This window comes from Centrocercus urophasianus, unplaced genomic scaffold, assembly GCF_019232065.1.
Source record: "Centrocercus urophasianus isolate 14NV4802_14NV808 unplaced genomic scaffold, USGS_Curo_1.0 seq_12, whole genome shotgun sequence".
Classification (NCBI taxonomy): Eukaryota; Metazoa; Chordata; class Aves; order Galliformes; family Phasianidae; genus Centrocercus; species Centrocercus urophasianus.
The window spans coordinates 38317307-38331833 of NW_024884364.1; the positions used below are offsets into that span (position 1 = coordinate 38317307).

Consider the following 14527-nt stretch of genomic DNA (forward strand, 5'->3'; position numbering starts at 1 on the left):
AGTTTACCTCTTTCTGTAGTAAATTAGGTAATTAAAAGATAACTTGCTGCATAGATGTAATATGGTTGGGTTATTTCTTAATGAAATTTATGTAACACTAAAAAATCTAGACTTGCATACAGTTCAGATGTTGATTTGTCAGCAGGAATATGTGCTGATATTGTCTGTGCATCACTATTTAGTTTATTAAAACCAGATTATTGAGGTCATCAGATTTCCAAGCCTGCTTTTATGATGTACCCTTATTTACTAAGCAGCTTTTTTCACATGTAAACAGTGAAGAAGTTAAGTTAGCCTAGCGCACATTCCTTTTTAGTGATCACATTACATCCATTTTAGTTCTAGGATTAAACTTTGACTTTCTGTCCTAAGCTACAGTGAAAGGCTTCAAAAGCTCTACCAAATTTTCTCTTTGCTCAAGTATATTTATGCTAATAAATCATTAAATTTCTTGATATATTTTTTGATGGAGGCCTAAATATAATTTTATGTGTTTGCTTTTGTACTGACTAGCTAGCAAATTAATTAAACTTTGTCAGATTTTTTTTATAAATTTATGAGGTGACATTTTCTATATCAAGCCATGTTTGTAGCTTCTGTTTTGTCTTCTAAGATCAGAGTAATTATTAAATACTTGTTATTGATGTATTGGTTTCACTGCAGTGTCAGCATGCAACTTGCAGCTTTCTGATGATATAGTTTTACTAGCTGCTGTAGAAAATAAATTTCTTTCAGTTCCAAAAGAGTATAACAGAACTCTGCAGCTACCATTTAAATATTCCAGTTTTTCTGAACGTTTTCTAGATAATTTGAATTGTGTGTAAAATATCTCATTTAATCTGAATTTAGTTATTTTCCTCAATTTATCTTGGCTAATTAACAAGTATACTAATATGTAATCCCTTGCATTAGCTGTCAAATTGTTATATAAAAAGCTGTTTTATTATACAAGAAAATGGCATTTTATGTATTCCTTTCTAGAACTGTCTGAGTAGGTTCTCTTTGCATTACTGTTTTTGATTAGTTTTTAGAAACTGTTGAAAAAAGAACATATACCACCACAGTGATGAGGTCCGAAATGGATCTTGACAGCTACCAAACTGCTTTAGAAGAAGTACTCACGTGGCTTCTCTCTGCTGAAGATGCATTACAAGCACAAGGGGATATATCCAGTGATGTAGAAGTTGTTAAAGAACAGTTTCATACCCATGAGGTATGTATTTATAATCATCTTCTGTTGGTCATTTATCTACTTGGATCTTGTAAGAAAATAAAAAAGATGTATATTAAACAAATATATGTATTTGTTTATTTTAAATTTTTATTTGTAGAATTTAAAGGCAGTACTGAATGTAAAATGTTAAAGTGTTTATTTCTCTTATGTGTTACAAGATTTGAGGAGAGTTTGGAAAAAAAAAAAAATGGAAAATCAGGTTTGGAATATGGTGGAATTGAAGATATTTCTCTAAAGTTTGCTCTTCCCTTCCAGTGAATTAAACTTAAAACAGGATCTTCTTTCTATTGTCAGGGTTTCATGATGGAATTAACAGCTCACCAAGGCCGTGTTGGTAACGTTTTGCAAGTTGGAAGTCAACTTTTAACAATTGGAAGGCTTTCAGATGATGAAGAAAACGAAATTCAAGAACAAATGAATCTACTCAATTCACGATGGGAAAGTCTCAGGGTTGCAAGTATGGAAAAACAAAGCAAGTAAGTGATATGCCAGGTAAACTAATATGCATCAAATTTAGGTGGAACAATCCTGAACTTGAGTAACAGCTGTGCATTTTTCACTGTAAACAAGATTCAACCTTACTGCTTTTATTTTAACCTGAAATTTGACGTGTAGTGACACTGAAGCTTAAATACATTTTAAGTATTGCTTTTAACGTTAAAAATGTTTAAAAAATTCTAATTAAAATTAGAAATGTTAACATTTCTGTGTCTTATTTTGAAATTTTGTTTTCCATAGTAGTATTTATTATAAGAAAGTCCATAAAGTAAAATCTTGTCATTGTGCCGCTGTAATTTATTTTGCTCTGTATGGAGTGTTTAACAGAAGAAATTTATTGAAAGATGACTTTATTTTTGTGAATTGAATTCCTTCAGCTTTAAGAAAATTCTGTTATGTGCCTGTCTTTCACATACCTTTTTCTCAGATTTTTTTTAATTTTTTTTTCACATGGAGTCTTTTAATTCCTGTCTAATGCAATAATTCAGCTTCAAACTCAGCTGACTGGATTCTGTTTTGCTTTGTGGAATTTTGCACCCTTACTGATCCTTCTGTAAAAAGGAAGCAATGGTGAAGTTTACAACTATCATACTGAGTCAAATCCACAGGATACTTTAAAATTAATGGGCTGTCACTGTCAGTTTCTTTATAGTTAAGAAGTTAATTACTAAGTATAGCCATTCTATACAATAAATACAAATAAGTGCAGCAACAAACCACCCAAATTTGAGATCTCTGATGGCTTCTTAATTTTTCTCTCAGAAAAATGTACTAAGCAAGAAACTCTTAGGTACGCCTGCAGAGCAAGTCCTTTTGTATCTGTGATTTCTATAAAAGATTGAATATCTTTGTTAATCAAGAAAAGAACAAGCTTTAGAGGAGGTACATGATATACTGAGCATCTTTTCATCTCATTTTTGCTGCTGTAGGTAGGAAATATTGGGCTGTATCCACCTACTGCAAACCAGTGTGTTGCACCTACACCAAGCAGTGGGTTCTGTGAACCACTGCACTGATTTGATTGTTTACGTCTTATATTATGCAGTCTGTTTAGCTCTTCCATGACTTCAGGTTGTTTCCAGTTGAGAGAGATTACTGAGATGAAAATAGTTGTATCCATTTTGTAACTTATCATTTTTTTTTTTTTTTCCATGTCTTTTTGGACCTGTGTAAACTTAATACCATCCAAAGCATCCTTTGGCAGTGAATTCCATAGGATTCTTCCTACTATTTTTCTGAGGGATGGTGTCTTTTTGTTGGTTTTAGTCTGGTCTCTGCTAACTTATTTGTGGTCAACATCAGTTAGGTTTTCTTACTCTTGCTATAAATACATTTTATTATTTATCTTGCTCTTTTGCTCTTCTTTGAGCAAATAAGTTCTACCTTATCTTTCTGGCATAAAAGCAACCAGAATTGCATACAATATTAAAAGGCAAGCTATAATTTTGAACAATCACATAACATTGTTATGTTTGTTTTGGTAATATTCCTGCAATAAATGCGTAGTAATTCCTTCCCTCTCCCCCTTTCCCCATTTTTTTTTTTTTTTTAACTGAGTATTGAGATTTTGTTTTTGTGTTTTCTCTCCATTATGACCTTGCATAAATCAGTGATGAATGAAATCAGCAGAAGATGAGAACTTCACAGAGAATGTTGTGTTACTGGTGTTACTGTTTAATTTTAATTTCTTATTTAAAAAATAAAAATAAAAATTGGATAAACTTAATGAAATTTTGGTTAAGGTAGAAGAAAATTTCTTAGAAGCAATGAATTTAAAGATGGCTAATATTGACTATTGAGTCACAACAGATTCGGGCACCAGCTGATGGTTTATGAACTGAAACAGCTTTCACATCACATGTAATGTATTTGTATGTTATTAGACTCAATTTAAACTTTCAGGATCTTCTACCTTGTTGTAAAGAATAATCTTTTGAGCACATTGCTGTAATCCCATCTTTAACACTAGATTGACTTGTCAATCCAAACAGAGATGGTTTGTGAAGATAAGAACCACAGGACTGTCTGCCCTCTGTAGTGGGGAGTGAAATTAAAAATAGACTATGATACAGCACAAGGGAAACAAATGCAGACAATCAGCAAAAATTAAAAAGATTTAGTAATAACAGATACTATAAAAGTGAAAGGGACTTAATATTTGAAAAGTCATTTGGGAGATCAGACTATCAGAGGAATTTTGGAGCACAGCAGTGCATTTATTTAAACACGGTACAAGTTGAATTTACCCTGTGTTCAGTATGTACTGAATATACTTGACTGTTGCAGCAAGTAATGCATTAACATGGTGAAGTAAAGCAACCTGATTTTTCATGTCTTCCTCCTACCTTTCCCCAGAATTCTTTGCTGTAAAGTATCTCAGAGTGATAAATGAAACTAGGGAGAGGAAAGCTTACTGCCATTTACCACCTTATAGAGATTTCCACAATTTTTAAAACAGGTTCAATTCAATGTAAAAATATTTTGTGTTTGAGTATCATGGAGGACGGTGAACTGGATCTAAGTTTAAAATTCCATAGTATGTGGAAGATGGGAAATAGAAATAATTATTTGTAATTCCTTTGCTCAGCCCCAGCTTACATATTATTTCGTAAGTGTTCTTGATGAGTTGCGGATGCTGTTTAGGCAAGACAAGATTAAAGGATTTCTGAAGGTGTCAAGTATGAAATGTGAACTATTTTTCATGGATTTCTGGTCAGATCATTTTGGAGTTATCAAAATACCTTTTAGTTTTTTAGAATATCTCCACTGGATAAATGAAGATTCAGTGATCTGTGTAATATCCTTAATTTGAAGAAACCTTTGAAGTACATGTCTTTTTTAAGTTCATGAATCCAAATGATGTTTTGAAATTTTGAATAGCTGTAATAGAAATGCAGCTAGAGAATAAAACTTCAGAGAAAACATGAAATATATCCAGTTCCATGGTTCTTTAAATGGATTATATTAATAGTTATTAAGGGTTATTAAGGGTTTTGTTTAGTTTTGTTTTTAATTCCTGGACTCAGGAATTAATTTCAATTTAATTATTGCCTAATTCAGTACTATTTCAACAAATCTTCATTTACCTGCCTGAAAATATTCTTTATTCTGGCTTGACATCTAGCCTCATGAAAATCAGTTTAACAATCAAAATGCCCAAGGATGTTCTTTGTGTCTTCTGGAAAGAACAGATTTTGAGATTGGAAAGTCTTGCAAAGCTGTCATCTAGTTTGCAGTCTGTAATATTAACAAAGATAATCAAGAGCATAAAGGTCAGACAGGTTTTTTTTCATGTATAAATTGAGATGTTATTTTTTTGTTTTACAGTTTACATAAAATCCTAATGGATCTCCAGAATCAGCAACTAGCCCAGTTAGCTGACTGGCTAACGAAAACAGAGGAAAGGACAAGGAAGATAGATTCAGAGCCCTTAGGACCAGATCTAGAGGACTTAAAGCGTCAAGTAGAAGAACATAAGGTATGATATGGAATTTGGGTACTGCATGCATATGTAGTTTCCAAAAGCTTTAAAAAGTGAATTTTTAACATTTTGAATGGCTATTCCTCCCATAAGAACACAGCAGTGTAATATGGAATCTTGGTTTAATACAAATTGTTTTGTACAATTAACAGGCTTTTACGGAGCTACTGTATCACAATTCTGACTTTTATCCTAACACAAAAAGTTTCTTTTTTCCATATAAACAATGCACAAGAATACACTAGGCAACTGTAACATCTCTTTGTTATACATTATAATACAAATCTTATCAGATTTTATAATGCATGTGTTTTTTTTCTTTTTTCGTGTTGCATTTTTACTCGTGCATGCTGTAAAAACATTGATTCTGTAGCCATAACTGGGTTCCAGCATCTTGTTAGGACTCCTGGGACTGTGAATATGTAACCATGAAGCACTATAAAATAAACTTTAACTTTAAAAAATCTCTTTTAATAATTAGTTCATTAATTAATAGTATCCATGAAAAACAAAAAACTAATAAAAAAAGTGTGGGAGACAATTTGACCAATGTATTCCATGTTCCATAAGGAAAATGCTCTTCAATTTGAAAGGGAGGGAGCTGGAGAGAGACTGTAATTCATGTAATAGATTTTTTTAACTGAATTAAATCAGCTTTGCATTAATTGAAGTTTCACAATGAATGAACCTTTTTCCTAATTACCTTTATATATGCACTTCTAAGCGTCAGTGTACCTTTAAAGAGGTAATACATGTATTTATATATGTATTTGTGACACGTATGGTGATAGTGTTAGGAAGATACAGAGACGTATAAAAAATAGAGAATGAGGTGATAGAGATGTACTGTGATAATCTATTAGTTTCCACAGCAGTAGTTCAAAATCTGTCTCGAGTTCTGTAGTGTCTTGACAGGTTTTAACATTTGCTGCTTCATGGCCTATGTCAGTACTATAGTGTACAGGCTCTAGAGGGCAGATAATCTCCCAGAACAAATTAATATTGAAAACAGCTTTTGTGGTTTCTATAGAAGAGATCAAAAGCAGTGAAAGGTTGTGTGAGCCACTTTAGTGTTGAAGATAATTTTTCTGCATTCTGATTAAGGAGTTCTGAAGAAGTCCAGGAATTCTACTGCTTCCCTTTGTGCTATCACTGCTTTGTGAGTTGATGATGGTCTGTAGGTTTGCTAGTGAAGTGTATATTCTGACATTAAATTTCTCAGAAAAGAACAGATAGTTATGAAGTGGTATTTGGAGAAAAAAAAAAGCAGATTTTGAATACAGTAATATTTTTCAGCATCTTCACAACTGAACATCTGTTTTTCCCTTTCAATTACGCATGTATAGTTCTATGTAGGTAAAAAAAAAGTCACCTCTCTTCCTGAGGTGAGAAGGTAGGCCACGATCATTTCAAATTAAAGAAAGATGATAGGTTGGTTTTGTCATTGTCCTATCTCCATCTCCTCTTTACTTCTGTCATCTTCTCCCCCTCTTTCTCCCTTTGTTAATACCTCATTTCCACTCTTTATTTCATTTTATTTTTAGCCTTATGACTTTCCTACCTGCTCCCAGAGTTCAATATTTCAGTTTATTTACCAGGGCCAACACTACAAATAGTGATTTTATGTTATTAGCAAGGCATACATCTTTGGTAAGAAATTTGGAATAGTTAAGTGTATTTTGGAGCAATACACAAACATTTTTTTAAAAAGACTATTGCTTTTGCAGCAGTATCTTAAGCATTTTTATTGCAGTTGTAAGAATCCTTTATTTATAATGTTATTAAGGGAGAAAGCTATTTTTCAATAGAAGTCTGAGAACTATTGAATAGTTCAAGCCAAATAATGCCGTACATTTTATTATTAAGGAAAAAATAATTTTAATTAATGGTTTTACTATCATCATTCCACATTATTATACAATTTATAATTTTTTAAAAAATCGTAATTTCATTACCTTTTTTGGGGAAAAAATAAATCTTGAGCTGCTTCTAGGGTTTTTGTTTCTGTTTTTGTGTTTTTCTAGAAGGCTGGGCTTTTATTTTATTTTAAGTCTTATTTTTGAATGAAAATATCATTAACTTCAGAAAATACTTAATGTGAGGATCTTGTAGTAATTGATTGAAAAAAATAATAATCAAAAGAAAATCACAGAGTTAAATTAAGAGACTTCCAAACTGTTCAAATATCAGGGATGTATCTTTGGGTACTTCGATATCCTGTGTGATTTTATTCCCTTTGAATTAGATTACCTGGGACTCAAATAACTTATGATCTGATAGACAGATAGGAATTAGAGCAGCTGTGGTGTTTTATGAGTTTTTGGTGCTGTCTCAGAGCATCAACATATATAATTGAAACACGGAAAGAGCACAGGGATAGATAAGTCCCTGAAAATTTCCTCCCTCCGAGCTGAGGATTGCTTGTTAGAAATTTGAATTCAAATGATCTGAACAGAGCATGCTCTGGTTTTAAAACTGTCTACAGTAAATTCCTGTTTCAACAAGTTCCTGCATACAAATCATTGTCTCCAGTGAATTTCATGGTAAAAATAGATGCTTTAATTATGAAGAACAGCCATTTAGCTCAGGCGAATTGAATCTGGGGTTAAGACAATGACTAAATTTTTAGTTTCATTGGTTTACTGACTTCTCATGTCTTTCACAGTGTGTGTGAGGCTCACACTTTTACTTCTTGCATTTACAGAGCATCTCTCGCTCCATGGTTTTGACATATTTCATATATCCCCTAATAAGGAAGTAAAAATCACCTCCTCCCTGGATGTAACCTTTGTGAGGCTTAAATAAAAGAGTGAACAGAAGCAAACAGTTGTCATCCTGTTCCTTCATCAAGAATTGTGTCAGGATAAAGTTGAGAAGTCTGAATTCTAAGGGTTGTTTTAATAATTTGGTGTACTTCACAGTCCTTGAGAATTGCTTTATAGTCTCGCTCTCTGATGGAAGTGGTAATCACAGGCATAAACGTCAGAACAAAGGATTCTTATGAATATATCATCCCAGAATATGCTCATAAAGGAATTAAAACTCTGAAATGTCTTAGACTAAGAGGTTTATGCCTTAAAATCAAAAGCCTATGAATTCCTTTCCTGTTGTGTATAGCTCCATTATATGTTTGGTTTTGTTTGTTTTTTTTTTTTTTTTTTCAAATAAAAATAAAATGCTTTGCAAAAGAGATGTAAAATACCTAACCTAATCTTCAGCTAGTGCATGTTCTTCATACTGAAGTGAATTATTTTACTGGAAAAAGCAGCAGAAAAATTGATATGGTGAAATTGAAATTTAACATAGTTTGTAATGCATTTATGTTTTCCACTAGCATTTAAAGTTAGCCATTTTATTTTGCAGATTATAACTATTAGACTACATATGTATGAATCATGAAGGCACACTCTGCTAAAGTGTTAAGGGCATAGTCTAAGTAATAAAGTAATGAATATTATGAAAAGAAATTCAGTAGAGCCTTCTCTGTGGCCTGAAGTTTCAATGTCAATGCTTTAGCTCTGGTTATTTCAATCTTTGCCACTTGTCCTCTTGTTACATCACAGCTGAGGAAGAAGCAAGTATGTCTGGTTGTTCAGTTCTCTACTTTTTTGGCAGGACGTCAGCTCGTTTTGTTTTCACAGAATCGTAATCATAGAATCATAGAATGGCTTGGATTTGAAGGGACCTTCAATATCGTCTTCTTCCACCCTCCTTTCCACTTACTCGATCAGACTGCCCAGGGCCCCATCCAACTGGCCTTGAACACCTCTAGGGATGGGGCAACCTGTGCCAGTGCCTTGCCTTCCTCTGAGTAAAAAATCTTTCCTCCTAATATCTTACCTAAATCTCCCCTTTTTTAGTTTAAAGCCCTTTCCAATCGCTATCAAACTGTATAAAAAGTCTGTCTCCCTCCTGTTTATGAGCTCCCATTACATTCTGGAAGGCCAAATCCGTATCTCTTCAATTTAGAAATAATTATGTGGTGAGGGACCATGCCAAGGGCCTTGCAGAAGTCCAGGCATATGACTACTGTTGCCCTTCCTTTGTCCACCAATGCTATCACTCCATTGTTCGAGGCCACCAGATTGGTTAGGCACCATCTGTCCTGGGTAAACCATGTTGGATGTCTTGGATTGTCTCCTTGTCTCTCCTTAATGTGGCTTCCAGGAGGATTCACTCCGTGATCTTTCCAGGCTCAGATGTGAGGCTCACCAGCCTGTAGTTTCTGGATCTTTCTTCCTTTCTACCTTTCTTATAAATAGGAATAATATTTCCTTTTTTCCAGACCAGAGAATTTCACCTTACATTTTCCATTTTTTGAATATGGTTTAGAGTGGCTTGAAAACCAAATGTCAGTTCCTTCAGGTCCCTGGAATGAATGTGATCAGGTTCTATAGATCTGTACACATTCAGTCTCATTAGTTGGTCTCAAACTTGCACTTTGTTTACAGTGGGAGGGACTTGGTTCCCCCAGCTCCTGCATAGAAGTTCAGGGACATGATAGGTATGGGAGGCCTGACAAACACTGAAGAATCAGGCAAAGAACTTGTTGGGTACCTCAGCCTTCTCCATGTCTGTTGTTGCCATTTCTTCCCTTCTAATTTTTCAAAGGTGGTAAACTCTCCTTGCTTTTCTTTTCCAACTAATGTAAAACTAGAATCCCTACTTCTTGTTTTTCACATCCCTTGTCAAGTTCAGTTTCAGTTTTTGTTAACAAACTGCAGGAAGGTAGAGTGTCCATCTTTCAAGGGAAGTGCAGACAAAAAAAGAGACAATAAAACCCATGAAGAGGATGTTTGTGCAGCACTGTACCTTTCAGTAACTTAAATCCTTTACTTCCTTTCCTCATTTCTCTTCACTTTTTTTTTTTTTGTCTTTTAACATAGATCACATGTTTTGTGAAAATTATGTAGACTGTTTTCTGCCAGAGAGTGAAGATGTAGGAGAGTTCTCACTGCCCTTCTCTGTGCACTGTGAGAAGAGAAGGAACAATTGATTAGATGTATTACATGAAGTCTGGGAAATTGTGGGAGGGTCAAACAAGTGTGAAGAGTTGTACAAATTTGACAAAGTTGAGAATGCCAGTTTGTGCAAATTTGATAGATAGACATTTCTTCACTTTTAGCAGTTCAGTATTTCACAGCTAAAACTGTCCCAAGTTTTACTGCAGTAGAATGCTGGATACCAAAGTTGAAAGGGCAAGACAATTTTTCCTCAGGCATTCAGAAATTGTAAAGTACCTCTCCCAGTTTTTTGTTTTTTTTTTTAATTCTATTTTATTTTATCGCAATAACTGAAATGAGGGTGCCACATATATTTCCTATCTTGAGTCACCTCCTGAGTACTTTCACAGTAAGTTGTTAATGAAGAAGTGTGCAGCCAAAAATCATGTGTTTAATGAAAAAAAATGCATCCTTTTAAATACTTTATACATTTTGAAATATTACAATGTTTTAATATGCTGTTACAAAGTACACAACCCAACCTAATGTTTCTTTAAAATGGGCAGAGCTATTGCTACGTATGGATACTTTAATGATATCTGTAAATAATCAACTATATCAACTCAACACATATTTTCACAGGCCACATTTTCAGTCTGAAGTTCTATAAGAGTTATGCCTTGTGAGCGTGTAATAATAAAATAAGCTATTCTTGAAAGGAATAGAAGTCTACAGAATATGCTTATGCTAGCATTCATTAACAAAATACATTTGAATATATTTAATATTGACAGCAATAGGATTACAAGGTTATTGTAGTGGGTTAGTTACTTGTATTTGTTAGTGAGACTTCAAGCACACAGCATTTTCTTAATTTGGAATAAATTTTCTTGCGTAAATTTGTGTTTTAATTATAGGCATTTCAAGATGACTTGGAACAGGAGCAAGTGAAGGTGAACTCTCTAACCCATATGGTGGTGGTGGTGGATGAAAACAGTGGAGACAAAGCAACGGCTGCACTGGAAGAGCAGCTTCAGGTAACTGAACTGAGATAGAAGTGAACTTAGGTCTCAGAGAGAAAGCTGTCAGTGGCTTTAAGTGAAATAAGAAATATTTGTAGCATTGAGGTATATCTCAAAAGATTTTTCTGATTATGATCTTAAACATTTCTATAGCCAATGACGTTTATATGTCAGTGAAATGCAAGTATTTTGCGGAAAATAACAAATAGAGTAACTTTTTTTTATGTTTTCTGTTTCCTTCATTATTAACACATTTCATTTATACTCAAGACTAAGGACAAGTGTTCGTCTTTTGTTTCTTAACTTTATTCCGTTAATCCTGACAGAAGTAGCAGAATTATCTGTTATATTTAAGAGAAGGACATAACAACATTACAAGTAGAGTGTGAGTTTACTGAAAAGAAAAGGTTTTTCTTCTGATTGGAAACTTTTGCATGTGTTGTATTTTGGTATTATGGTACAAAAAATGTCGTGATCAACTCTCAGATGCTTAAAGGCACATTCATTTTAAATGTTACCCAATATGTGTATGGCTTTTTTTAATGCTAATACTTACCCCATCAAATTAAAAGAGCCTTAAAAAAAATGGAATTAAAGAGACCTTTAAAAAATAAGTGAAACCAAATATGTGAATTAAAAAAAAATAACGCCAATATATGAAGAGTTGCCTAAGTGAATAAAGTTTGTGCAGAAATATCAAGAACATGTAGGTTTTTTTAACCACTTTTTTGGAGTTAGCATTTCCCATTAGTTTCACTTGAACATATTTTCTAAGAAACAAAGAGAATTATTTCAGTCTCTCCTTTGTTTCATTTCTCTGTTTCATCCTCTGTTTCATCCTCTTCTGTATACATATTTTATCAATTGTTTCTTGCTTAGGATTCTTGTGGCAGGGCTTCCTAGAGCACCAGGGCTGGGACAAGTTAGCATAATGTCTGTCTTTGAATCCAAACATTCTTCACTGCTTTTTAATGCAAAGTCTAAGCAACAGACTTTTTGATGTTCCATTTTTTAAATAAAATTGTTTGAATATCCCATGGTGCACCGATGACGTATTTATGACAGAGCTAGCAACCTAAATGGTCTAGAAATGGTTAAACTTTACCTTTTGTTTTAAGAAAGTCTCTCACCTTAAAAGAAAAATACATAAATGCAGTGCTCTTACTATAGCTGTTCAATGAACTTAGACACAGTATTGAGACATGTTGACTGGAATTGGGAAGAAGGGTATAACTAAATATGTCATCAGATGTCCAGATCATGCACAAGAAGTACATTAGTGTTAGAACCAAGGGTTCTTCCAGTTATCTTTTTTAGAAAGGATAAAGTAGTTTTCCTCATTTTGGTTTACTGAACAAAAATAAACAGGCTTGTGCTTTTTTGGATCATTAAAGGCCAAGATTTCTCTAGAGAAACTCTCAATACATTCAGCTGGAAGGCATGTCTGTATAACAGACAGATGTTTGTGCTGTCTAAAATCTAGCTGATTTGGATACCAATCCTAGTAAATTCAATAAATTAGTAATTAGTATGGGAATTAGTGTAGATAGTACACATTTGGCTAAGCTGATTAATACTGAGACCACAAACTGCTTCTACATCAGGGAGCACAACCCAGGGAAGGAAACAATTGAGTCTATACTGAATATCAATTATTATTTCCTTTTAAATTTATTTTCAATATTGCAACCATGCAAGAAAGACTGGTATTTCAGAATGTCGTGGTAACTATTCATATTCTCTTCAGTGGAGTAAAGTAGATCCCTTGCAAACTCGTGGTTTTAGAAGGTTAACTAAACAAGGAAAATGGAATGGAAGGGGGGAAAATGAAATAAAATTTAAAAAACAAATAGGAAAAAGTTTAACTGAGATACTGTTCTGTGTTTGCAAACCTGATTCCTTCAGAGAAAGCTATGGTAAAGTATGACAAAAAAAAAAAAAAGTGAAAATTATTTAAGGCATTTGATATTTGTTATGCTTCACAAATTAGAAGATATACAACTGATATTTTTGAGAAGTGCAGGAAAAAAATAAAAAGTGGGGATTACTGCAAATTGAATCTAATTTTACATTCTAGAGACAATAATGTTCTTCAGTAAGGTCACAGTTACACCCTCTACCCTCACAAGAGGCAGAATTGATTATTTAAATTCCTTACGAGGAAAAAGTCAGCCAATTTAAAAAAGGGATTGATAGGAGAAGATTTTCTAGTCTTACTATTGTGATGTAGAATTCAAAGCCCTATAGAAGAGGCATTTGCAACAAACCTCAAGTATGAAAACACACAGGAAACTCAGACTGAGGTAAGCATCAGTAAAAATGATTGGGGAGTCTTAATATTTTTAATTTTGCGATCTATTGAAACAATTTTATGAGAATTCATAAACTGTTTTATGAGAATCTACACAGGGCTATGGAATAAAAAGCTTATTCGCAGTTTCAATAAACAGAAATTGCTCATTACTATGATGTGTTTATCCAGTTAAAAAAGCTTAAAGAATAACATGCGTGTATGGAGCATAACAGAAATAGTCAGTTTGTAAGGATACTAGTAGAGAAGGTGCTTGCTATTGAGATAAAGCATGAACAATTGTTACTGTCATTGAGGAAATATATTCCTGAAATGATGCCAGCAAGGGAATTCCTGAGGAAACCTATATAGAAGCGGAGCACTGAGTAGAGTATGGGGTGGTATAAAACAATCCAGCTGCTGTGTGGCTCCTTCCTTCACTCATACTCTCTTAAAGAGAAATCTGAAAGAAAAGTTCAATAATCTCATTGCTCTGAAGTCACAGAGTTTGTAACACTGTTAGAAGTGTTAATAAAAACTAAATACAGCCAAAAAGTTATGTTGCTTAGGGTATTAGGGAGGTCTGTAATATTTTTTTTCCTTTATGCCAGGGAAAACAACGGTCTACCTGCTGTCCTGCCAAATGTTACATTACCTCTCCTGTGTGTATGAAAAGATTGTTTATATATCTTTTTTTTCCCACGTCATTTGCAAACTGAATATATAATCACAGGAGAGAGATTGTGTTGGCAGGCGCACCTATCAGAGCATTTGTCAGAAGTACCATGGAGCAAAGCTCATAACTTGATTATGTACCTGCCAGTCTCACTTTTAAAAGCAAAACAAAACAAGTGTGTTCCACTGGCAGACAAAAGGCTTACCAAGGCTGCCTGAATGAGATACTGGTCAGGATCAGATTTGAAAGACAGTGAACCATTTTGCCAGATAGCAGTTGAGACTGCATTTTCAAAGCAGCGGTGAATCAGTTCTGGCTTTTTCCTAGAATATCAAGGTAGTGATTTCTGAAATATTTTTGTGTATATACATATATGCATGTGT

At 33.7% G+C, this 14527-nt stretch overlaps 1 protein-coding gene across 12 annotated transcripts in view; it reads left to right on the forward strand.

The window, feature by feature from the left end:
* Nucleotides 1–14527, forward strand: part of DMD (dystrophin) — a 979751-nt gene that overhangs the window by 274522 nt on the left and 690702 nt on the right. For all 12 annotated transcript variants that reach the window (XM_042811110.1, XM_042811098.1, XM_042811099.1 and 9 more), the window contains 4 exons: nt 1025–1213; nt 1529–1710; nt 5060–5210; nt 11074–11193. In XM_042811110.1, the coding sequence (XP_042667044.1) occupies nt 1025–1213; nt 1529–1710; nt 5060–5210; nt 11074–11193 (642 nt within the window). The remainder of the gene's footprint in view (nt 1–1024; nt 1214–1528; nt 1711–5059; nt 5211–11073; nt 11194–14527) is intronic.